A 27522-nucleotide genomic window follows, 5' to 3' on the forward strand; every position below is an offset into this window, starting at 1 on the left:
TTTGGATCCTAATAATAATATTTACTCATTTGCTTTGTCTTATAAATATATATATAGATGTCTTATAAATAGATATAAATAAGATTATTTAAAAATGACACTTTCAGTATTTTACCTATAAGTAAACTTTCTTAGTGAAATTTATGACTCTCAGAGTTTTTACTTTAGTACTGTCAGCAATCTTGAGTATAATAGTCACAATTTACCAATCACTTGGAAATTTGGAAAACTCAGCAGTGGCCAGCCACAGGACTGGAAAAGGTCAGTTTTCATTCCAATCCCAAAGAAGGGCAATGCCAAAGAATGTTCAAACTACTGCACAATTGTACTCATTTCACATGCTAGCAAAGTAATGCTCAAAATTCTCCAAGCTAGGCTTCAACAGTACATGAAGTGAGAACTTCCAGATGTTCAAGCTGGATTTAGAAAAGGCAGAGGAGCCAGAGATCAAATTGCCAACATCCGTTGGATCATTGAAAAAGCAAGAGAATTCCAGAAAAACATCTACTTCTGCCTTATTGACTACGGTTAGCCTTTTAATGTGTAGATCACAACAAACTGAAAAATTCTGAAGGGATGGGAATGCCAGACCACCTTACCTGCCTCATGAGAAATCTGTATTCAGGTCAAGAAGCAACAGTTAGAACTGGACATGGAACAACGGGCTGGTTCCAAATTGGAAAAGGAGTACGTCAAGGCTATATATTGTCACCCTGCTTATTTGACTTCTATGCAGAGTACATCACGAGAAACACTTGGCTGGATGAAGCACAAGCTGGAATCAAGGTTGCTGGGAGAAATATCAGTAACCTCAGATATGCAGATGACACCACCCTTATGGCAGAAAGTGAAGAAGAACTGAAGAGCCTGTTGATGAAGGTGAAAGAGGAGAGTGAAAAAGCTGGCTTTAAACTCAGTATTAAAAATACTAAGATCATGGCATCCAGTCCCATCACTTCATGGCAAGTAAATGGGGAAACAATGGAAACACTGAGAAACTTTACTTTTCTGGGCCCCAAAATCACTGCAGATGGTGAAATTAAAAGACACGAAATTAAGACTTTTACTCCTTGGAAGAAAAGCTATGACAAATATAGACAGCATATTAAAAAGCAGAGGCATTACTTTGCCGACAAAGGTTCATCTAGTCACAGGTATGGTTTTTCCAGTAGTTCATGTATGAATGTGAGTGTTGAACCATAAAGAAGGCTGAGCACTGAAGAACTGATGCTTTTGAACTGTGTTATTGGAGAAGACTCTCGAGAGTCCCTTGGACTGCCAGGAGATAAAACCAGTCAATCCTAAAGGAAATCAATCCTGAATATTCATTGGAAGGACTGATGCTGAAGTTGAAGCTCCAGTACTTTGACCACCTGATGTGAAGAGCTGACTCATTAGAAAAGACCCAGATACTGGGAACAATTGAAGACAGGAGAAGGGGATGACAGAGGACAGGATGATTGGATGGCCTTACCAACTCAGTGAACATGATGAGTTTGAGCGAACTCTGGGAGATGGTGTTGGACAGGGAAGCCTGGCGTGCTGCAGTCCATGGGGTCGCATAGAGTTGGACACAACTGAGTGACTGAACAACAACAACGCCAATCACTGCTAGGTGCTCAGAGAGGTTATGTATTGTGCTCGGTATGCACAGCTAATAAGTGGCAAATGATTTGAACCCTGGTCATGATGTTGTCTTGCTTTTAACAGTAACCCCTTTTATATATAGATTCACGGCTGCTTCCTACATACAAGTCTGGTGCCAAAAATTATTTGTCAGGGGAACAGTAAAGATGAATAGCTGTGCAAATTTCCTCAGTGAATGAATGACATTAATTTGATGATAGATAGTAGTTACTAACTTTTCAAGCCTAGAAAATTATGAAGAATTGAGTTTGTCTATAAAATGCATTTTTGGAGATGAGCAATAGGAAATGACAGTATGTTGTAAGAGCACATTAAGAAGTATAGAATTTATTCCTCTTCTTATGTAAGTGTCTTTACCCTTGTAAATGACCGGTGATGCAATGTTGTTCAGACTTGTGAAACACATTCACTTTGGGATCAAGTTCCTGCCAAAATAATAAAAGTTATAAAAAATATGGGCAATAAAAAGCTTGAGGTCTTTAATAAAGTGCTCATTCATGGGATTATGACTCCAGAGATTTACTACTGAAAAACACTGTCAAGTGGTTTTACTGACACATTAACGGTCTCAGAGAGAACCTTCATAATGCTTTCTAAAGCTCTGTTTTTGGGGTAGGAAACTTACTTTACTAGTAAAGTCCTGAATGACTGCAGAGAAAGAAGTTTCTGAAGGGCTGGGTTGCTGTTTCTACCAAACTCAGCTTTTCTTATTTTATTAATAATTTTTTGTTACTTTATGAAAATTTCCCAAGTAAAAACCCAGGTAGTTTATTATACATATAGAAGATATATTATTTGAAAATCTTTAACAGTTAAAAATTGCAGTACATTTAAAAAAGTATTGAAGTTTGGCACCTTTTCTTTTTGTTGTCTTCAAGTAATCTAAAGCTGAGAAAAGGAGTCATTTTATCTACATTAGCCATGTACATTTGCTATAGACTAGACGTTTCAATCAATGAATCAGGAATTAAACTTACATAATGGATTTAAAACTGCTTATTTTCCTTCACACTGTTCACATTTTCTTTAACTCTAGTGGCCAGAATTGAAGCTAGGAAAGCATATTGGTTTTGGAGTCAGCAAGCTTGGTTTGGAAGGATGTTCCTTCTGCTCTCTTGGTTTGTTGTGCCGCAGCAGAGTGTTTGTAAGAAGGAAGAGGATAAGACAGACGCACCGAGCCGAGTGGCTAAGAGGCCAGGCTCTTGGGTTTTTTTCTAGGCTCCAGAATTGTTTGACTGTGTGATCTAAGGCATATGACTTTACCTCTTTGAAATTCAATTTCTTTGTATGTGAAACTGGAAAATAATTTAAAGGTCTATCTCTTACAATTATTGTTAGGATTGAATGATGTAATATACATAAGGTACTCAAGACAAGCCCAGCATATAATTGATGCTCAGTGTTTTAATTTCCTTTTCCTCATTAAATAATGAGGAATAATAATAATAATAATAAATAACCATATGTTTATTTTAATAAATACTTTTATCTAGGCATTAAAATAAACATATGGTTATTTTAAGAGTACAGACATATGGAAAGGGTTCCTGGAAATGAGAAATTATTAGACAGGTAAATTACTAAAGAAATTAAAGATCTCTTTACTGTCCTAGAATCACAGTGTTGGAAGTGACCTTAAGACCTTTTAGAATCTAGCTTGTCTAACTCTCTATGTGAAATAAGAATCATCTTTTAAGTGTCCCTCTATAGTTAGCATCCAGCCTTCCCTTGAGCTCCTTAAGAGTCAGGGAACTCATTTCTATACAAGGGGGTCCACCTTCTCTGTGAAGTTCTAATTGTTTGACACTTCTTCATTGTAGCAAGTCAGGATCAGAATCCCTGTAATCATGTTGTCATCCTGGCTTTATCTTTTTTCTCTCAGTTTTATTGAGATATAATTGATATATGGCACTGTATAAGTTTAAGATGTATAGCATAATGGTATGACTTACATCATGAAACAATTATACAGTAACTTTAGTGAACATTCATCATCATATTAAAGAAATAGGAGAATTCTATTTCTTTAATAAACAAAATTAAATAGAAAAAGCCTTTTTCCTTGTGATGAGAACTCTCAGGATTTTCTCTTAGCAACTGTTATGTGTTATATACAGCAGTGTTATTTGTGCTTATCATGTTGTCCATTGCATTCCTAATACTTGGTTATGTTTTAAGTGGAAGTTTGTACCTTTTGAATGCCTTCCTCCAATTTCCCCTTCCCCTATGTCCCACCCCTGCTAACCACAAATCTGATCTCCTTTTCTACGACTTCATTTGCTTGTTTTTGAGATATATTTGTCCTACAACACTATGGTAGTTCCCGTTATGCAACCTAGTGATTTGGTATTCCTATACATTTCAAAATGATCATCACGATAAGTCTAGTTACTATCACAATGAAAAGATATATTACCTGTGCTTAGTCGCTCAGTCATGCCTGCTTCTTGCAACCCCATAGACTGTAGCCTGCTAGGCTTCTCTGTCCATGGGACTCCCCAGGCAAGAATACTGGAGTGGGTTTCCATTTCCTTCTCTAATATATTACTTAATTATTGACTGTATTCCCCGCACTGTGTATTTTCGTACCTATGATTCATTTATTTTGCAACTGGAAGTTTCTACCTCTTAATCTCCCTTACCTACTTTTTTCCTTCCCTCCTCCACTTACCCTTGGCAACCACCTGCTTGTTCTTTGTATCTCTGACTCTGTTTCATTATGGTTGTTCATTTGTTCTGTTTTTCAGATTGCACATATAAGTGAAATCATAAACTATTTGTCTTTCTCTGTCTGACTTATTTCACTCAGAATAATACCCCATAGGTCCAACCATGTTGTTGCAAATGGCAAAATTTCATTTTTTTATACCTGAGTTGTATGTATATGCATGTATATATGTATATCTCTCTCATTATATATCTTTTTCTTTTATCTATTCATCTATATGTAGGCTCTCAGGTTGCTTCCATATTATAAAGAATGCTGCAAAAAATATAGGGGTGCACATATCTTTTATAATTAGTATTTTAATTTTCTTTGGATAAATATCCAGGAGTAGAATTGCTAGGCCATATGGTTGTTCAATTTAAAAATTTTAAGGCATCTCTATACTGCTTTCCACAGCAGCTGCACCAGTTTACATTCCACCAACCTTGACCAAGGGTTTCCTTTACTTCACGTCCTCACCATTTGTTGCCATTTGTTGTTCATTCATAACAACTGTGCTGACAAGTGTGAAATAATATCTTTGTGATTTTGATTTTCATTTTTCTGATGATTAATGATGTTGAGCATATTTTTGTGTGTCTGTTGGTCATCTGTCTGTCCCTTGGGAAAAATATCTATTCAAATTCTCTGTCCATTTTTTAATCTGAGTTTTTTTTTTCCCTTGATGTTGAGTCATATCAGTTCTTTGTGTATTTTGGATATTAACCTGCCATAAGATTTATTGTTTGCAAATATCTTCCGTTCACTAGGCTGCATTTTCATTTTGTTGATAGTTTGCTGTGCAACAGCTTTTTAGTTTCATGTAATCCCATTTATTTATTTATATTAAAAACATGTTTTTACAATGTTGGTTTCTGCCATACAACAACACAAACCAGCCGTAGTTACATATACATTCTCTCCCTCCCTAGCCTCCCTTCCCTCCTGCCATCCCATCCCTCTAGGTCATACGGAGCATCAGACTGGGCTCCCTGCTCTACATAGCAACTTCTCACCAGCTATCTATCTTAACACTTGATAGTATATATATGTCAATGCTACCTTCTCCATTCGTCCCACTCTTGCCCTCTCCCACCGTGTCCACAGGTCCATTCTCTACATCCTTGGAGCTCCATTTCTTCTCTGCAAGTAGGTTCATCAATATCATTTTTCTTAGAAGGTCTGAGCAGATATTTCTCCAAAGAAGACATACAGATGACCAAGAAACACATGAAAAGATGCTCAGCATCACTAATTATTAGAGAAATGCAAATCAAAACTACAATGAGGTATCACCTCACACCAGTTAGAATGGCTATCATCAAAAAAAAAAAAAATCTACAAACAGTAAATAATAAAGAGGATGTGGAGAAAAGGGAACCCTCCCACACTGTTGGTGGGAATGTAAACTGATACAGCCATTATGGAGAACAGTATGGAGATTCCATTTATTTATTTTTGAGTTTGTTTCCTTTGCCTAAGGAGACAGGTTCAAAAAATATTACTAAGACTAATGTCAAAGAGCATACTGCCTATATTTTCTTCTAGACGTTTTGTGGTTTCAGATCTTCAGAAACCACATGAAGACATGTGGTTTCATGTCTTCAGATTAAAGACATTTAAGTCTTTAATCCATTTTGAATTTATTCTTGTTCGGGGTTTGAGGAAGTACTCCAGTTTGATTCTTTTGCACGTAGATGTGCAGTTTACCCAGCAACATTTATTACAAGAGGCTGTGCTTTCCCCACATTATATTCTTTCCTCCTTTGTTGTAGATTAATTTCCCACATAAATGTGAGTTTATTTCTGGGGGCCTCTATTTTTTTTTAATTTTATTTTATTTTTATTTTTATTTTTTTTTTTTTTTTTTTTTTTAATTTTATTTTATTTTTAAACTTTACAAAATTGTATTAGTTTTGCCAAATATCAAAATGAATCCGCCACAGGTATACATGTGTTCCCCATCCTGAACCCTCCTCCCTCCTCCCTCCCCATACCATCCCTCTGGGTCGTCCCAGGGCACTAGCCCCAAGCATCCAGTATTGTGCATCGAACCTGGACTGGCAACTCGTTTCATACATGATATTTTATATGTTTCAATGCCATTATTCCAAATCTTCCCACCCTCTCCCTCTCCCACAGAGTCCATAAGACTGTTCTATACATCAGTGTCTCTTTTGCTGTCTCGTACACTGGGTTATTGTTATGGGGTCTCTATTTTATTCTATTGATCCATGTATCTGTTTTTGTGCCAGTACCATACTATTTTGATTACTGTCACTTTGCGGTAATACTTTGAAATCAGGGAGCATGATACCTCCAGCTTTGTTCTTTTTTCTCAAGATTGTTGTGACTGTCTGAGGTCTTCTGTATTCCCCTACAAATTTTAGAATCATTTGTTCTAGTTCTGTGAAAAATGCCTTTGGTACTTTGATAGAAATTGCATTGAATTTGTAGATTGCCTTGGGTAGTATGGTTATTTTAACTATTAATTATTTAAATCCATGAGCATGGTGTATTTTTTTATCTGTTTCTATTACCTTTGGTTTCTTCACCAGTGTGTTATAGTCTTCTGAATACAGGTCTTTTACCTCCTTAGATTTATGTCTAGGTATTTATTCTTTCTGAGCCAATTATAAATGAGATAGTTTTCTTGATTTCTCTTCCTGATTGTTGTTAGTGTGTAGAAATGTAACAGATTTTTCATATTAATTTTCTATCCTGCAACTTTCCTGAACTCATTAATGAGTCCCAGTAGTTTTTTGGTGACATCTTTAGAATTTTCTATGTATTAGTATTATGTCATCTGCAAACGTGATAGTTTTACCTGTTTCTTTCCAGTTTAGATTTTTTTATATCTTTTTCTTATCTGATTGCTGTGGCTAAGATCTCCAGTACTACATTGAGAAAAAGTAACTAGAGTTAGCACCTTTATCTGTTCCTAAACTTAGAAGAAATGCTTTCACATTTTCACCATTGAGTAGGATGTTAGCTGACATATATGGCCTTCTTTACATTGAGGTATGTTTCATCTATGCCCACTTTCTGGAGAGTTTTTATCTTAAGTGGATGTTGAATTCTGTCAAAATCTTTTTTGCATGTATTGAGATAATTATATGATATTTATTTTTCAATTTATTAATGTACTGTATCACACTGAATCATTCTTGCATCCATGGGATAAATCCCAATTGATCATAATGTATGATCTTTTTAATGTATTGTTAAAATTGATTTGCTAGTATTTTGTTGAGGTTTTTTACATGTATGTTTATCAGTAATACTGGCTTGTGATTTTCTTTTTAGTGATGTTTTTGTCTGGTTTTGGTATCAAGATAATGCTGGCCTTGAAAACAAGTTTGGAAGTGTTCCTTCCTTTACAATATTTTTTTTTTTTGAAAGAATTTGAGAAGAATAGATGTTAACTCTTCTCTAAATGTTTGGTAGAATTCACCTATGAAGCCATCTGATCCTGAATTTTTGTTTATGAGAAGTTTTAAAATTACTGATTCAATTTTATTACTGGTGTTTAGTCTGTTCATATTTTCTATTTCTTCCTTACCCAGTCTGGGAAGATTGTGTGTTTCTAGGAATTTGAGCTGGCCAAGTGGTGCAAGGTGTCCCAGAGTTGGCTCCTTCATGTGGGGGGCCGGGTCCTGATATCGCAGACTCCTGGGTTATGGTGGTCCTGGGTCTGGTGCCTGTCTGCTGGTGAGTGGGGCTGGTTCCTGCAGCCAAGTAAGGTCCCAGGGGTCCCAGGGCTAGTGAGGTGCACTGGGGGGTGGGGGGTGGTCCTGGGCACTCTGATGGGTGGGTTAGGGAATCATGGGGTCCTAAGGCAGCTAGCCTACTGGTGGTGCTATATCCCTGCACAGCTAGCTACTTGGCCTGAGACGTCCCAGCCCTGATGCCAACGGGATGGTGGATAGGTCTGCAACCTGGTGCTAATAAGCTAGAGGGAAGATTCTAAAATGGTGAGGCATTAAAATGTAAATGAACACTAAAATAATATCTGCTCATATTATAAAAAGTTTAAAATGTTCATAAGACCCCAAAATAAAATTAAGAATCATCTCTCCTTCCACTTCTAGCCACAGTTGACACTCTCGTTTTAACTTCTAATATTACCATTAGGACTTTAAAGCAATACTATACCTGACAACCTGAAATAGTACTTTTTTGGATGTTCTGCTATGAAATAAGATGAATTTAATGCCTCCTACTTTTTTCTCCCATTATTCATTTCACAGTTTTTATTATATCATTATATTTACCTTGTCAAGTTATATAATACTTACATTCTGTTCTGTAACTATAAGTCTTCAGTGCTTTGTCTTTAGGTTCATTCAACACGTTTACAATAAATTGAAACAGAGTTAAAAATAACATGGTTATGTAAATTTTTTTATTATGGATCTAATCCTAGCATGTGAGGCGGAACCCAATCCATTTTGACAATGTCCCCCTTTAAAGTTCAGCTGGGAACTGTCCATGGTCCTCCAGGCACAGTCTGACCAGTTCAGGGCAGAGTGTTTTGCAGTACCGAAGTGAAGCCCAGGAACACACTGGCCTCGTGGACAGTTTAATTCATTGTTAACTTGAGTTTGTCAATAATGAGAATTTCAAATTTAAACTGAATTCTTGTTATTTTCCAAGGTTGATGATGCCACTGGGATAGCTCAGATTTAGGAAAGGTCTTCCTCATTTTGAAGTAAAATGTTACCCTATAGCTTCTTCTCTAACAGATCAGGGAACTACAGGGCCAAAGGATATTGTGCATATTACCTTTTTTAGGTATTTATGCCAAAATTATACCTATTCACACTATCACCAGCAATGCATGAGAGGCATGTTTGGGGGAATTTCTGAGTTTGTTTGTTAGTATTAACTGCAGTAGGTAGAAATAACCAACTAATTTTTAGTTTTATGAAAATTGTCTAGGGTTGGATGAATTAAGCTCAAGCCAGAGGTTCTCTACCCTGATGATAATCAGTCATTTTAGTTCTGAGAGGCAGTTTGATCTCAGACATATCCAAAGCCACAGGATGGTTAGAAATATCATAATAGGAATTAATATATTTTAAAAACACAAACCTTTGAATCATTTCATTATTTCATGCATTTAAGTGGGAAGTTAAAATAAATGCCTTGATCATATGATTTATAAATGTTTTTGCTACAAGTAGTCATGAAAGGATCATTATACATTGGTTGCATTACTAGATCTGAAGCTAAAGATTTGTTACATATACACTAACATACGTAAAATAGATAGCCAATGGGAATGTGCTGTATGACTCAGGGAACTCAAACTGGGGCTCTTTGACAACCTAGAGGGGTAGGTTGGGGTAGGAGATGGGCGGGAGACTCTAAAAGGAGGGGACATATGTACACCTATGGCTGATTCATGTTGACGTATGGCAGAAACCAACACAATATTGTAAAGCAATTATCCTTCAACTAAAAGTAAATAAATTAGGAAAAAAATTTTAAGTGATTCCCATCACTATTTCCATAGCGCCTGTCCTCATTTGCCCATGCAGTTCCCTCTTGGAAGTCTGTCCTGATTTTGCTCCGAGGGAGCTGGTTGTTTCTTGTTCTGTGAGTCAGCGTGGTCTGACAGCATTCCCGGATCCCAGCCGGTGACACGGATGTCACATTTCTTCAGTGTATCCTTGAGGTAACCATGCAACCAGACCCACTCCAGCCGCTGTCTCCTGCTTAAAGCTCTATCAGTAATTGCATTTGCTGTCCGAGGACATCTGTTTCCAGCCATTCAGCCCTGTGCCCCCTGAATTCTGAAGCACTTAATCAGAGCGCTGGAGGAATAGGTCCCCGAGGCCTGGTCGCTGGCTCCCAAGTTCCTGCATTTCATATGAGAAACAGTATATAGTTAACTGGGCTGAAATGTGTCCAGAAAAAAAAAAAAATCTGAGCTGCTGCCCTGTGCCACTATATTCTATGACCATGAAGGAATTTTCTGGTTTTTATTAGACATAAGCATTAGTGCTCCGGATTTGTTAAAGAGGACTGTTTTGGCCATGGTCTCTAAGACAGTGAGACAGCAGTCTGATATCAGAGTGGAAAAAATTTCTCATAGCTGAAATATTTTAATTGTGTTTATTGGTCTCTTGGTGTAAGCTGCCAATTGATTAGTTTATTCCAAACTGACAGTAAGTCTATAGTACTCAAGTGTCTGATATGTTTTCTGTGTATTTGTAGGAACTTTTGTAAATTCTTGGTTAAAAGTATCTCTCCATTGGTCATGGAAAGGCTCCTCTTTTGCATTAGGGACTTTCTTTCAATGTAAAAGTTGATATATAATTTTCTCCTGGGTTTTAGGACTCTGAGGGGATTAGGATTAACTTTCATTACTGTATCATCAAATTTAGGGCCTCAGTTTTCTTTCTTTTTTTTAAAAAAATATTTATTTGGCTGTACCAAGGCTTAGTTGCAGCATGTGGGATCTTTAGTTGTGGTGTGCAGAATCTGGTTCACTCACCAGGGATTGCACCCTGTCCCCCTGCATTGGGAGTTTGGAGTCTTAGGCACTGGACCACTGGGCAAGTCCCCAGGACTCAGTTTTCTAACCACACATTAGATTGCAATTTCTAAGTTAATACATGATAATAAATTCCAATTTATTGTCACCAATGCTGATGCTAGATTAGAATGTTAGTCCAGCTGAACAGATATTGTATTACCATCTAAAAATAAATCTGTGAAGTATTAAAGTATTGTAAATTGTTAAAGTATTAAAGTATTGTATTTGTGATAAAGTGTCCTTGACTCTTCATACTATTTAATTCACAGTGGTAATGGGGCTTCTCTGCAAAAAGAACTGGTTTGGAAAGGGAGTGGAGAAATGGAACAGTCACCAGGAGCCAGAAAAGCAAAGCATTTCATGAACTAATTTCCACAATCTTTTTTGATGTGAATTAATTTAATTTGGAACTTGATGTCAACAAACTTTTTTTTTAAATGATTTTTAAAGATATCCTTTTGATGTCTCTTTGGACCATTCTAGATATAGGAAATAGAAGTAGGTACACTGGTAACTTTCTTGGTGCCCTTTATTTTTACAAACCTAAGCATACATATTCTTTAAAGTTATTCTTCTCAGTATGGTTCTCTCTCTCCATTTTTAATCCTCCCACCCCAAAATTGACTACTCCTTCCTATTTCCTTTCTTCAGGGCCTACCGATATTAATATTGTCTTTATCAGACAGGGAGATACACAGTCAATGAATATTGGAAGAAAGATCTTACTCTCTTTTATACAATGATGTTTTATGATAATTCTACTCTGTTATTTATCTTCATTCAAATAATTTTTAGTGTCTAATTAGTACTCTGAGAGTTGACTGTTTCCTCAACATCAATTTCCATCTAAACCAAGCTTGAGAACACATAGCCCTGTAAACATATTCTACCTATGGATCGAATCTACTAGTATGTTAGCCAGTGATGTATTTTCATTAAATCTCTCCAGAGGTCCTTATAGAAAAGTCTTATATGTCAGTTTCCTTTTTTTCACCCCTAGACCTGATTTTTTCCCACTTACTTTTAAAAAAATGTATTTATTGTTAATTAAAGGATAATTGCTGTACAATATCTTGTTGGTTTCTGCCATACATCAACATGAATCAGCCATAGGTATACATATGCCCCTTCCCTCTTGAGCCTTCCTCCCACCTTCTACCCCATCCCACCTTTCTGGGTTGTCACAGAGCCCCGATTTGAGCTCCCTGAGTCATACAGCACATTCCCACGGGCTCTCTATTTTACAATAGTGTGTATGTTTCCATACTACTCTCAATTTGTCCCACCTTTTCCTTCCCCAAACTATCCACAGTTTGGTTCTCTAGCCCTGATTTTATATCCCTTCTCTTTTTCAGACACTTAAATTCACCTAACATAGCTTTACAATTTAATGTCTTTATGAAGAGAGGATAGGGCACCTAGAATGAAGAATGGAATGAGCATTTAACCCTAACTCCTTGAAGTCATCAGCAAGCAAGATAAATGAGAAGCAAATGCAGCCTCCCCTCGTTGGCTACTAATGCTATTGTCTTCACTTTCCATAATTATTTTAGGACTTGCTCGGTGCCATGGAGGCCAAAGAAGCTCTTGAGAGGGAAGTTAAGGTCTTCCAAGAAAGGCTGCTTGCTGGTCAGCGGGTCTGGGATGCCTCAAAGCAGGAACTGAGCCTCTTGAAGCGGAGCTCTTTGGAGCTGGAGAAGAGTCTGAAGGCCAGTCTGGAGGCAACTGCAGCCTCCCAGACTGAGCTCTCCTCATTTAGGGAGAAGATAGCAGCCCTCCTGAGGGGCAGCTCGGGCACACTTAGGCCCTCGGAGGATGCCATTCTGGAGAGGATTCGAGAAATGGGCAGCCAGGAAGAGAGCGGGAAACAGGTGAGTGGGGGTTGGGGGCTTACAAGCTTCTTAAGGACAGTCAGCTCCTTCAGTTAGCATATTCAGTGAGTGAGTTGTCTGAATTAGTCAAAGCGTTTCTTCCCCAAGCATTAGTCACTCAGTCGTGTCCGACTCTTTACAACACTGTGGACCCTAGCCCGCCAGGCTCCTTGGTCTGTGGAATTCTCCAGGCAAGAATACTGGAGTGGATTGCCATTCCCTTCTCTGAAGGACCTTCCTAGCCCAGGGATCAAACCTGGGTCTCCTGCATTGCAGGCAGATTCTTTATCATCTGAGCCACCAGGGAAGCCCAAGTTAGTTAAAAGTAGCATTTAAATGTGGTTGTACTACTTTCAGGGATTCCCAGGTGGCTCAGTGGTAAAGAATCCTACTTTCAATTATATATTATATTTTTGAAGTCACATCTCACTGTGAATGATGCAGGTTCTGGACGCAGAGCTACCCATGCTGAATCTTGTCTCTACTGCATGCTCACTTGCTCCAGATGTGAGGTTCCTGAGAGGACAGCCTCTGAGATTTTTTTTTTCCCCTGGCCTGCTGTAGAGGGACAGTCCAGGGTCGACACCCCTATCTGAAACCCTTGAGGCCTGCTGTGGGCTTTTTTCTTTTCTTTTCTTTTTTTAATTGGAGTGTAATTGCTTTACAGTGTTGTGTTAGTTTCTGCTATATAACTACGTGCATCAGCCATATGTATAGATATATCCCCTCCCTCTTGGACCTCCCTCCCACCTCACCCCCATCCCACCCCTCTATGTCATCAGAGAACACTGAGCTGAGTTCCCTCAGCTATACAGCAGCTTTCCACTAGCTATCTATTTTACACATGATAGTGTGTATACTGGGAAAGATTGAGGGTAGAAGGAGAAGGAGGAGAAGGGGACATCAGAGGATGAGATGGCTGGATGGCATTACTGACTCAGCGGCTATGAGTTTGAGCAAGCTCCAGGAGATAGTGAAGGACAGGGAAGCCTGGCGTGCTGCAGTCCATGGGGTCACAGAGTCAGACACGACTTAGGGACTGAACAACAACAAAGCGTGTATATGTCAATGTACTCTCTTAGTTCATCCCGCCCTCCCCTTCTCACCTTGCGTCCATCTGCCTGTTTTCTACATTTGTGTCACTATTCCTGTGCTGCAGACAGATTCACCTGTACCATTTTTCTGCTGCGGTTTTCGAATTCAGAATTTTTCAGCATTTAGAAAGGTCAAATAGTCCCCAGGAAGGTAGTGGAGAAAGGACCTTGACACGCTGCTCCTCAGTGGGTTCTGGTTAGCATTCCGTAATCAACCACGTTCATCTTCTGCGGCGAAAGCTACGAGCAGCTCGGCTTCGTGGGATCCACCAGAACTGTGAAGAGCTGCGGCCACTTCAGGTCAGGGTTTGTTGCCAGATCCCATCAGGTCAAGCTTTGCCAGCCAATGAGTTTTGGGAAAAAAAAAACCCGTCAGCTTTCAGATCCTTTGGGATTTTGGAATTGCAGATAAGAGTTGCTAAGCCTGTAACTGGATCTGCCTCTTAAAGTTATTGTTTGTTGTAAACCTTAAATTAAAAAAAAAATTATTATGAAGTCTTTAACACACTGTCTGGCCAATAGTAATGATAAATATTAACTCTTGGTGCCCTGGTCCCGCCTCCTCTCTCACCTCCTCTCTCCTTCTCTTCTTTTCCTGATGTACCTGAAACAGTCTTTTAGGGGCCCTGTTTAACAAGTGGATTTAAAAATGGTTTACATCACACATATGACTGAAGCTTGCTTAATTTTGTTATCTTATTTCTATTATTAACAGTTCTCCTTTCCCATAAAGCTTTGCTTAGCCATGTCAAGTTCAGCCCAGACTCTATTTAAATTGTCATTAAATCCAGATTTTAAAGTCCTAATTAATGAGGGTTTTAACTAAATAAATCCAAATTCTATGATATTCATTGATATAATCCTTTAATTCCATTAGGAACTATTTCTTCTCCTGAGTTCATTCTTTGCTCAAAAGGAGAAAATGAACTTTTTTATCTTTTCACGTTCCTCAAAAACTCAGAGTGAACACTAACACACAGCTCAGGGTTACCTTTGTAAATTTCCTCTAACGCTAAGACAATTTAAATTCCCTTTGAAAACTCTGCAAAACTCACTTGTGCTCCAGCAGCACCTCCAGTGACTCCTTTGTCCAAGTGTAGGATTCTCTTTGTGGATAGAAAATGTTCATCCCATAACACGTGTGGGGCTTCCCTGGTAACTCAGACAGTAAAGAATCCGCCTGCAATGCAGGAGACCCGGGTGCAGTCCCTGGGTCGGGAAGATCCCCTTGAGAAGAAAGTGGCAACCCACTCCAGTATTCTTGCCTGGAGAATCCCATGGACACAGGAGCCTGGCGGGCTAGAGCCCATGGGGTCACAACGTGTCGGTCACGACTGAGCAGCTAATTCGCAGGTAACATGTGTGGGTGTCTGTGGTCACTCAGTCTGTCTTGTGATTCAGTACACATATAGGTCCTGGGTTGGAGGAGAAACCCCGGACTGAGTTTACAGGACTCAGAAAAGGACTGAGAAAAGCTTCATTAAGTGAGTTACCTTGAATAGTAATAGACATACTTCAATAGCCAATGGATCTTTGCCATTACATTTTATTGCTTCCCTCTTCTATTTTTCCAAATGTTTTCCTCAAACTATTTTAATTCCAGCATGTGAAACATGGCATAAAGTTGTCAGCATGATGTATATGTTTATTTTCTAAAGCAAAATGATGTAAATTGGTTAAGCTGGCTATGCCCTCCCCCTCTTCCTCGTAAAAATGAGAATGAGTCAGCGCCTTTTTAGTGCCTTTGTCTGCCATTCCTAGCCTGTAATTTTTTTTCAATAGCTGCCCTCACTCTTTAAAAGCCCGAAATTGAGCCTGTAGCTGGCATCTTGTGTGACTCACTGTCAAGTAAAATCAGGAGAAAACGGATTTTATATATTGTCTTAGAACTGTTTGTGAAGAATGGGAGCTTTACAGATTGGTGAATCTGCTGCAGAGGGTGCATTCCCTGCCAGCTGTCGGGGGTAAACACACAGTCCCCAGCTGAGTAACACCCATGTGCCCTGGGCCTGGCAAATCCTCCCCTTCACCGTGACTCCGACTCACTGAACATTGCTTTTCTTGTTTACCTCTTTGCTATTCATTTTCACTCTCCTGGATTTGCAATTCTAGGTAGAACTCAGGACACCACCCACACGTTTTTCAGTAAGTGCTTTCTACTTGTTCCATGCTCTTCTGATTATAGCAAGACCTAATTTTCTTTTTAAGTACTTTACTATACTTTAGAGCAGGATTTCTCAGCTGTTGACATTTGGGGCTGGAATATCCTTTGTTGTAAAAGCGGTTCTGTGCATTGTAGGATGTTTAGCAACCTCTCCAGCTTCTACCCACTAGATACTGATAGTACCGCCTCTTCTCCCCCATTGGTGACAACCAGTGGTGTCTCTGTTCGTGCTTGCTCAGTCGCTTCAGTTGTATCCGACTCTGCAATCCTATGGACTGTAGCTCACCAGGTTCCTCTGTCCATGGGATTCTCCAGACGAGAATATTGGAGTGGGTTGCCATTCCCTTCTCCAAGGGATCTTCCTGACCCAGGGATCAAACCTAGATCTCCTGCTTTGCAGGCAGATTCTTTATCGTCTGAGCCACCAGGGAAGCCCCGTGGTATCTCTAGACATTGCCAAATGACCCTGAGAAGTAAAACTGCCCCTAATTGAAAACCTCTCTCTTAGAGGAATGTTCTACTGTGGAGTTCCCAGGAATTCTAAATGAGTATTTCAGTTACGTAGCCTTGAAATTTCAGCACACTTGTAACAGGTGTTTTTGAAATAATGATTTCTTGCACAATGACAGGAAATTATGATATTTTCAGATTTCAGAGTATTGAGGTGAGCATTTGTTTATTTGTTTTGAACTTTTAGATATTTCCTAGCTGGATAATTATCTGGCTGAGAATTGACCATGAGTGAGTCCCACGTTGCCTCCTTAATTGCAAACAAATTAGTACAGGCTCGCAAACATTTTTCTAGACAGCTCTTCTGTTCTGCTTTAGAGCACACACAAGGCTATATTTCCTCCAGTGGAGTTTGTTTTTAGTCCAGTGTGAGAGCTCTGGGGACTCAATGTGATACCATAAACAACCTGAGATAGTTGTAGAAATATCTCTACAACTCCCCTACTCCCCCTTTCTGATCTCTTAACTCTGCTCTGTTAATCCTCCAATATTCTAAACCAAACATTTACCCAGAAGCTTCAGGGACACTTGCACTGACATTTCATCATCCAGTATTACGTTACATAGTCACTCTTGGCTCCAAGGGCATCTGGGCAAGTCCAGGGATAGAGGTTTCAGCTCTCCCAGCCTCTGAAGTGTATTAATTTCCTAGAATGGCCATGACAAAGTACCACTACATAAGGTGGCTTAGACAACAAAAATTTGTTGTCTCAAAATGGAGGCTTGAAGTCCAAAGTCAAGGTGTTGGTAGGATTGATGTCTTCTGAATGCCTAGAGGGAAAATCTGTTTCAAACCTATCACCTAGCTTCTGATAGCCTCAGACACTCTTTGGTTTATGGATCACATTCTGGGTCTTCATATAATTTTCCCTCCACTTGTGTGTGTCTCTTTGTCCAAAATTCCCCTTTTAATAAGGACACCAGTCATATTGGATTAGGACCCATCCTCATTACCTCATTTTAACTTATCTCTGTAAAGATTCTAATAAGGTCATATTCTGAAGCACCAGGGGACTTTATCACAACTCTTTTGAGGGGACCCAATTCAAACCATAACAGAAGTTGACATACACATTGGTGGTGGTGTAGGATCAGCCCAGTCAATAGTGTTGGCTATACATATGACAAGAAGGAAGGATAATTTGATTGGTTCCTGGTAGCTCATTTTATATATTTCTTAAGTGAAAATCTAGCTTGAATAATCAGAGAAGAGTTGTTTCTGTCCAGAAGGCACTGGTCCTTAAGTGACCCAAGTGGCTTTTTCTTCAGCTTAGAGCTCTTGTGCTTCCATTGGATTTAATCTTAGAGCAGAAGTGCCTCTCGGGTGAAATCAACAACTCCTTGTCCTTGGAAAGTAAATTAGTTCTCTTAGGGCATTATTATTTCACTTCCAAAATCCAAGCTGCTTGGTTTTGGAGTATTATAGTTTATTTCAGTGCCTTTTTTTGTTTTTAAAAATTGCGATGTTGTTTTTCAGTTGCTCAGTCATGTCTGACTCTTTGCGACCCCATGGACTGCAGCACTCCAGGCTTCCCTGTCCTTCATCATCTCCCAGAGCTTGCTCAAACTCATGTCCATTGATATGTATTCTTTAGTACAAGCCACCCTCCTTCCCTGCCCATTCCAGGCATCTCTAGTGGTTTGTTTTTTACAGAAATAGAAATTAAGTGTTTAATCAGAACAACATCAGTAGGCAACACTTTTTAAAACATTTATATGCTGTGCTGGGTCTTAGTTGCTGCATGAGGCATCTTCAGTTGCAGCATGTGGGATCTAGCTTCCTGACCAGGGATGGAACCTGGGTCCCCTGCATTGGGAGCTCAGAGTCTTAGCTTCTGAACGACCAGGCAAGTCCCACATCTCTAGTGTTGAAATTCCTAGCACATTTTGTCCCACAGAGTATCAGGGATATGTTAGCAGATTATACTAAGAAAAAGGAGAGGGAAAAAAAAAAGGAAAAAAGTCTTACTGATTCTTTAGATTTGTCGGTGTGAAAAGCACAACACAGTTTTGCAGTTTTGATGGGAAACATTCACCTGGTCACTGGCGTTTGATGTTCCCAAGAACTGAGTCAGATTGGAATATTAATTTATTTGAATTAAAATATGTAAATTTAACTTTAAAAAGACCTGGTGTTGTCATATGCATGGAGATCTAGGTAAGCATACGAAGCTAAGTTCTATGGTGCGTAGAATATTGGGAAGTTCACAGCTGTTTGCTCCTCTCTGGACACCAGAATCTTGGCAGGACGGCTGGGGAGGTTCTGCCCAGGTCAGCCACACTGGTGTTTGTAAAAGTCATACTCTGCTGAATCTATAGTTTCCATAGATCACTCTCAGGATCACACACGATAAAGATGAAAGAGGGACCCTCTCACCTCCAATTCAACACATTTGTTCCTTATTTTTTCTTTCCCAGAAAGATTTCTAGTTGAAAAACAGCTTCTATGATCTGAAAACAGTTTGAGAAATGTGCACGCGTGCTCAATCGCTTCAGTCGTGTCTGACACTTTGCGACCCTATGGACTGTAGCCCACCAGGCTCCTCTGTCTGTGGGATTTTCCAGGCAAGAATACTGGAGTGGGTTGCCATGCGCTCCTTCAGGGGATCTTCCCAAGTCAGGAAGCGAACCTGCGTCTCCTGTACTGCAGGTGGATTCTTTATCCACTGAGCCACCTGGGAAGCCCTTGAGAAACATAATAGAGGACAATTCCTGAAAAACTCCTCAAACTCCTTATGACAAAAGACTAGGATTGGGTGAACCCACATACTGGAGGAGTAATACTGATGATAAAAGAGGGTGCAATGTGTTGAACTTCAATTGGGTATGAGATACTGTGCTAATCAAACGATCATTAATTTAGCTCATCTACTCATAAGAACAAAGTATGAGTTTCAGTGCAGTTAATTTCTTGCTTCAGTTAACACGCTGGTCAGGGGAAGGGTGAGGACTTGAAATCAGGACTGTCTGACTCCGAAGTCCCTGTCCCACAGTCTGGTCTACATCAGGTGTCTGCCTCTTCCTTCAGGATCATTATCACTCCCTGAGTCAGTTACTGTACTCACTCGTTGTCTTTACTGATTTCTATGGAAGACTTGGCTCTCCTCTGGTAAGGTGTGCAGCGTGCTGATTGTGGCTGAGCGATCACAAGTTTCCCATCTTTCCAACTGAGATTTTCTGCATTTGTTTTCTCTTTGGCTTCATTCTCTTTGCCAGGTCAACTATGGGATAGAAGCATCAAAGAATCTTCAGGTAGAAAGACTTACTTTCTTTCGACTTAGAGTCCAATATGAAACCATATTTTCAGTGGCACAGAAACATGTGCCATCTCTCGTACAACATGCTATCATTAGAGTTTTGTAGGTTACTTTGTGTATTGTACTTGATGCATTTTTTGCATTAAGATCAGATCTGCTATTAGTAAGTACTAAGGGCATATTCATTGGAAGGACTGATGCTGAAGCTCCAATATTTTGGCCACCTGATATGAAGAGCCAACTCATTGGAAAATATCCTGATGCTGGGAAAGATTGAAAGCAAAAGGTGAAGGGGGCAGCAGAGAATGAGATGGTTATATGGCATCACCAGTTCAATGACATGAGTTTGAGCAAACTCGGGCAGATAGCAGAGGACAGAGGAGCCTGGTGTGCTCTAGCCCATGGTGTCGCAAAGAGTCGGACATGACTTAGTGCCTGAACAACAACAACAAAGGGTAGAAAATATGAAAGAGGGGTTCTGAGAGTCTCATGGTATATAATGAAAGTAGAAATTTTCTTCAGAAATGTAATTTTTTGGATATGGCGCTAAGCAGCTTGCCATCAAATATCTGATTTCAAGCACATTCAGGAGTATAGAATTAATTGAATTATAGACATGGGAACTTGAAAGTCTTAGAAGCACAAAATTAGAGATCAAGTAGTTGAACCTTCCTGACTGTAGCACTTCAGTCCCCCGCATAACATTATTAACAAATGGTTGGCCAAATCCTAGCCACCTCCAGGGACTGGCACTTCACTACCAGAGATAAGAAGACGCTTAAAGCACGAGGCAAAACAAACCTCAAAACTGTACACGTGGTGTCTCAACTATAGTTTAGCAATACATGCAAATACATTATTTTAAAAGAGTAATCCTTGTTGCCTCTGGTAAGACCATGGGAATTAGGTTTTGCTTAGTTACATGTTTGTTTTTGTCCGTAATGCATTTTTTACAATGAGTATGTATTACTTTGAAATTATGGGGAAGGAGGAAAATTATTTACATAGAAATAGGAATATTTGATATATACCTGTTGGTCCTCAACTTGAACCCTGAAGGCACAACTCAGAACAAATCTCATTGTTCTTCTGTATAGTAGCCTTTTAAAATATTTGAACATAATATTATAATTGGCCTCCAATTAAAATAAATTAATTAATTAAAAATATTTGAACACAGCTTGATTGTCTTCTTGTCTTTAGGTTTCGTTGTTTGCAGATGGGTGGATGGGAATTTAAAAAAAAAGAAACCATCAAAACCAAATAAACTTATGACCTTAAACTTACTTTTTTAAAAATTGAATTCAACATTTTCTGAAAATGGGATTTGGCGGAATTAGTTTGAATATTCTCTAGGTGTACCCGAGGTGTTTGGTAAATTTAAGTTCTTGGTTTAAGGGAAGGTCAGGACAAGAAGAGAAACTCCTGGAAAGGATGGAAGCACTGGGTAAGGTAGGGGATTGGGGGGAGTTTGGGGTCCTGTAACAGAGGAACAGTGACTTTATGCTCAAAGAGGAGGTGGTAGTTAGATTCCCCTGCCTTCTTCTGCTCTGCTGTTGACCCTATTCTGACTCACTGAATTGAAGGCATTTTGACCTTTTGAATGCTAACGGATGACTTTGCTCCTTAACTGTGCAGCACAGACACAGTACCTCTGCAGTTTAGTGCATGAGTAACCAATACTCATACAAAGTCCTAAATAAAGCTTGGAAAAATATGTTTCTGCACTTAAATTCCCAATTACAGCCCAAGGTTATCTATCAAGGTCAATCCTGTGTAATCTGAATGTGCTATATGTGTCAGAAGAGTATCTCTAGAAAATGGTCATAGTTTTTCAAAGTACTTTATGTCTGAATTCTTTTTTCCGGTTAAGCTTTTTTCTTTTTTATTGGAGTATAATTGCATTACATTGTTGTGTTAGTTTTGCTATACAATGAAGTGAAGCAGCTATATGTATACATATATCCCCTTTCTCTTGAACCACTCCCATCCCACCCATTTGTTAATAGGTCATCAAAAAGCACAGAGTTGAGCTCCCTGTGCTGGACAGCAGCTTCCCACTAGCTGCTGTCTATTTTAGACATGGTAATGTACGTCAATCCTAATCTCCCAACTTGTCCCACCCTCTCCTTCCCCTGATGTGACCACAAGTCCATTCTCTACGTTTCTGGCTCTATTCCTGCCCTGCAAATAGGTTCACCTGTACTGTTTTTCTAGATTCCACATATATGTGGTAATATACAATATTTGCTTTTCTATTTTTCCAACTGGGCTTTGAAACTCCTAAGTTAATAATGGGACTTCCACGGCAGTCCAGTGGTTAAGATTTCGAGCTTCCAATGAAAAGGGTGTGGATTTGCTCTGTGGTCAGGGAACTAAGATCCCATATGCCATGTTGCCAAGGTAGTTTTCAGTTGTTCAGTCACTCAGTCGTGTCCGACTCTTTGTGACCCCATGAATCGCAGCACACCGGGCTTCCCTGTCCATCACCAACTCCCAGAGTTCACTCAAACTCATGTCCATTGAGTTGGTGATGCCATCCAGCCATCTCATCCTCTGTCGTCCCCTTCTCCTCTTGCCCCCAATCCTTCCCAGCATCAGGGTCTTTTCCAATGAGTCAACTCTTCATATGAGGTGGCCAAAGTATTGGAGTTTCAGCTTTAGCATCAGTCCTTCCAATGAACACCCAGGACTGATCTCCTTTAGAATGGACTGGTTGGATTTCCTTGCAGTCCAAGGGACTCTCAAAAGTCTTCTCCAACACAACAGTTCAAAAGCATCACTTCTTCGGTGCTCAGCTTTCTTCACAGTCCAACTCTCACATCCATACATGACTACTGGAAAAACCATAGCCTTGACTAGAGAGGGGTAAGTAAAGGTTTTCCCTCAAGATTTCCCAAAGAACTTGTTTAAGGGATGATGTAAAAATTAAAAATACCAATCAAAAATATTTTGTTAGATAATGAATGTAGATTTATTTCAAGCAGAGGCAAATACAGCTATCAATTACCTGTTTTTTAAATTTAATTGTTACAAAGAATCTGAACGTTGGAGTTATAAATAGTTGTATCTTTGGGGTTGAGCACTAGATTTTAACACTTTGTTGCATCTGAAACAAGGCTTATCCTTGTTCTGTGTCTTTGTTTCCAGATGGTCTCCCAGCTTGAAGCCCAAATCTCTAAGCTTGTTGAACAGTTGGGAAATGAGTCCCAGTTTCACCAGAAAGCCCTGCAGAGAGCCCAGAAAGCAGAAAACCAGTTGGAGGCTCTTCAGGGCCGGCTGACACACCTGGAGGAAGAGGTGGTCTCTGGAGGTGTTCTGCAAGACAATTTGCATTTCGAGAAGCAAAAAGTAATAACACGAGGGCCGGCTCATGGGTGGAAACCTCTGTTGCAATATAAGATTTTATGTAAATATTTTGAATTTTACAGTACTTTGGTATCTTGGTGAACTTCTGAGTCATGAGTAAATTTCAGGGAACAATGGATATTGTTTTGGGGTTTCTTCCTATTAATTAATTCACTTAAATTCAACAGGTATTTATTGAATGTCTATTATATATGAGACTCTGATGGGTTGGGGGTAAGGTATGAATAACACACAGTTCTTTTTTTCTTGACTTTTCCGTGGGGCATTGAGATCTTCCCCAACCAGGGATTGAACCTGTGCCTCTTGCATTGGGAGCACAGAGTCTTAACCACGGGATTGCCAGAAAAGTCCTAACACATGGTTCTTGATCGTAAAAGCTCATGATTCAACAGAGGAGACAGATGTTCAAATAATGTGCTGTACTGTACTATAAGGCAGTAAGTATTATAATAGGTATATTGACCAATAGAGTGCTTTAGGAGCCCAGTGAAGGGAATGATAAATTCTGGATAAAGTGGAGATTTTACAGGGAAGGAGACAATCAAGTTCATCTTTGAAGGATAAATTGGATTTTAGTGGAGAGAAAGAAGAGAAAGAGGGGAAATAGTGAACAAAAGTCTGGAAGGTTTCAAGTATTTTCACAGGGCTGCTGCTGCTACTGCTGCTGCTGCTAAGTCACTTCAGTCGTGTCCGACTCTGTACGACCCCATAGACTGCAGCCCACCAGGCTTCCCCATCCCTGGGATTCTCCAGGCAAGAACACTGGAGTGAGTTGCCATTTCCTTCTCCAATGCATGAAAGTGAAAAGTGAAAGTGAAGTCTCTCAGTTGTATCTGACCCTCAGCTACCCCATGGACTGCAGCCTTCCAGGCTCCTCCGTCCATGGGATTTTCCAGGCAAGAGTACTGAAGTGGGGTGCCAGAGTGGCTATTCCCATATGGCTGGAACCTGGCATTCTTGGTGGGGCTGTGGTGGGAGAGCAGATTGGAATGCCTTGGGTTGTGAAGACTGAGCTCTCTTTATTCTGAAGACTCCGAAGTGCAATAAGCAATTTTTGAACATCACAGTGTTTTACAAAGATAGTGTCACCGGGCAGCTGAGATTGCAGACTCAAGAGAGACTCAGAAATGATAGTGTCTGATAACCCAGAGGAAGATAAGGAAAGTAGAGTGAGAAAAGAAGGGGTCAATGCTTAGGATTTGACCCTAAGAAGACCATCAGTGATGTCTGAGCAAAAGTTTCAGCAGAATGGTGGAGAACAGAAGTCAGTTTGCATTAGGACGAGGGGAGACTACTATGGGAAAAGCTAGAGACTTAGATGACAATGAAGTCTGGTGACCAAAGAAAAAACAGGCATGAAGCTATGAAAAGCAGGATCAAAGAAAGGTTTTGTTGAACAGAATCGCAAGATACATGTTTGTACCTTATCGTGGGCATCTATAGGGATACATGGGTTCATGCATAGGCTCAGGGCTCAGTGGCTCAGTGCTAAAGAATCTGCCTGCAATGCAGGAGTTGAAAGAGATGCATGTTCGATCCCTGGGTCAGGAAGATCCTCTGGAGGAGGGCATGGCAACCCACTCCAGTATTCTTACCTGGAGCATCCCATGGACAGAGGAGCCTGGTGGGGTACAGTCCATCGGGTCACAAAGAGTCGCACATGACTGAAACAACTTAGCATGCACTCATAGGCGTAGAATTTGGCACGAAAAATACTCTTCAGTTGAAAAATCTACTCTGGACACTCATGCATTCATTCTCTCACTTAAAAAAAAAAAAAACTGAGGAAGCATCCTGCCTATACTGAGGGTTGGATATGTAAAGATACATAAGAGATGCCTATGGGGAATCCCAGTGTCATAGATGAGATGGGCAAATCAGGACACAGTACAGTTAGCGCCATGAGAAAAGTACACAATTCAATAGGAATTCAGATAAAGGAGTAATTACTTCTTTCCTATCTCATTGTGTGAGGAAATGAGCCACATTCACCTGGGAGATAACACTGGAGAGCGGCCAGAAAAAATGAGTAGGAGCTTGTTAGGTAGAAGAGGTGGGGAAGGAATTTGTGGCTGGGGGATGGCAGGAATGATGAAGGACTGGAGGGTGACAGGGAGACTGGACCGTGATGCTCAGTGCGCCAGGGCAGGCTGATCTTGCGAGGCTTTATCCCGTGGGTGATGGAAAGCCATAGAAGGGTTTTGACTAAAAGAAAGGTTTCTCCGAAGGCAGGGTGACTCTGAGAGTCTAGAGGCTAAAAGGAGGAGCCCTTTGGGTTCTAGAATAAAACTATTCTTAGAATAGTTTTGATGAGAAAATAATAGGGGTTGAGATCAAGCAGTGAAAGGAATTTCTCAAACAGATGTCTCAAAAACGTGTGTTGGTTGACATTTTGAGCTTGATAGGAAATCCAGCACCTGAGTTTAACGTGTTTAATTGGAAGAAATCTGATTGCTGGACATCTACTCACATGGGTTCCACCAATACCTTGCACTAAATATTCAAAAGAAAAATGACTCTCCCTTCTCAAATTTGTTTCTGTCCTTCTCAGTGATGATGTAATCTGCCTCCAGTTGCTCAAGCCAGAATCCTGAGGGTCAGCCTGAAGGCCTCCATCTTTTCAGTCGATTCCTAAGCACTGTAAATCCTAAAGCATTATATCCACAATGGATCTCAGATATCCCCTCCCCATCTCTAATTTAGAAGCAGTGCTGTAGTTTGGAGCATTACGATCATTTGCATAGACTGTGGAAACAACCTTCTTACTGATCGCTCCACCACTCCCAGCATGGTCTTAATAAAATGCGTGTCTAATCTTATCTTCCTCCATCTGGTCAAAGGTTCTGTATGGGCCTCCCTCAGGATTAGGTCTTGATTCCTTCTTTATATGGCTGTGACCTGGCCAGTTCATCAGTCCAGGCTCTTCTCTCACCTGCAATCTCTCAGGACAGTGGTTGCAAAGTCAGAAGCCTCGAGGGACCATCGGGGTACTGGTTGGGTGCAATGAGTGGTCAGAGTCCAAACACGTCCACATTCAAATTTGTCCTGTGGTCTAAGATAAGGCCCCCTCGGCAACCCAAATTGCACATTGCTGGTCTCTCTGAAAAGTGTTCTCCTCATCTTCTTCTCCTGGAGATAAACTGCCCTACTGTCCCATTAGCTGTCCCTTCGGATCCAGTTCCATTGTCATTTCTTCTAGAAACCTTTCCTTAGAGGCTTAGTTCTTTGTTCATCGTGTATGTGACTCTGTCATGGCACTCACCACCCTTTTTGTATCCATGTTTTAACTCGACTTTTCCAACCTACTCTGAATTTCTTGAGGCCTAGGAAAATCTTTTTTTCTGGAGTTTTTCCAGGACTTAGAGCAAGAATCAATAAATATTATTTAAGTAATAGAAGAAGGACATCAAAGGCAAGACTCTTAGGTAGATCATTGTGTCTTCCATCCTTCATTATGATGTCATTAATTTGAATAGAGGTTATATCAAAATATAGGCTTTCCTGGTGGCTCATAGGTAAAGAATCTGCTTGCAATACAGGAGGCCTGGGGTTGGGAAGATCTCCTAGAGAAGGGAATAGCTCAGACAGTAAAGCGTCTGCCTACAATGTGGAAGAGCCCGGTTCAATTCCTGGGTTTGGAAGATCCTCTGGAGAAGGAAATGGCAACCCACTTCAGTACTCTTCCCTGGAAAATCCCATGGACAGAGGAGCGTGGTAGGCTACAGTCCATGGGGTCATAAAGAGTCGGACACGACTGAGCAACGTCACTCACTCCAGTATTCGTGCCTGGGAAATCCCATGGACAGAGGAGCCTGGCAGGCTACAGTCCATGGGGTCGCAAAGAGTCGGACACGACTGAGCAACTAACACTTTCACACTTTCATATCAAAATAGCTCTCAGTTATGAAAGCGAGTTGTGTAAACTGGTTCTGCCCGTGGTGAATCTTCCATAGATAACTGCCTATAAACTTGTACTAGTATCCTTACTGCCCAATAAGGATAGTAGGCATGTTGTTGTTCAGTTGCTAAGTCGTGTCCCACTCTTGGTGACCCCATGGACTGCAGCATGCCAGGCTTCCCTGTCCTTCATTATCTCCCAAAGTTTGCTCAAGCTCTTGTTGTTTGAGCTGGTGATGCCATCCAACCTTCTTATCATGTGTCACCCCCTTCTCCTCCTGCCCTCAATCTTTCCCAGCATCAGAGTCTTTTCCAGTGAGTTGGCTCTTCACATCAGGTGACCAAAGTATTGGAAGTTCAGCTTCAGCAGCAGTCCTTCCAGTGAATGTTCAGGGTTGATTTCCTTTAGGATTGATTAGTTTGATCTCCTTGCTATTCAAGGAACTCTCAAGAGTCTTCTCC

At 40.2% G+C, this 27522-nt stretch overlaps 1 protein-coding gene across 1 annotated transcript in view; it reads left to right on the forward strand.

Moving 5' to 3' along the window:
- CCDC170 (coiled-coil domain containing 170) overlaps window positions 1–27522 on the forward strand; it is an 87746-nt gene that overhangs the window by 39865 nt on the left and 20359 nt on the right. The window contains exons 7-8 of the mRNA XM_055534707.1: window positions 12452–12769; window positions 22945–23145. Of these exons, the coding sequence (XP_055390682.1) occupies window positions 12452–12769; window positions 22945–23145 (519 nt within the window). The remainder of the gene's footprint in view (window positions 1–12451; window positions 12770–22944; window positions 23146–27522) is intronic.

This window comes from Bubalus kerabau, chromosome 9 (genome assembly GCF_029407905.1).
Source record: "Bubalus kerabau isolate K-KA32 ecotype Philippines breed swamp buffalo chromosome 9, PCC_UOA_SB_1v2, whole genome shotgun sequence".
Classification (NCBI taxonomy): domain Eukaryota; kingdom Metazoa; phylum Chordata; class Mammalia; order Artiodactyla; family Bovidae; genus Bubalus; species Bubalus kerabau.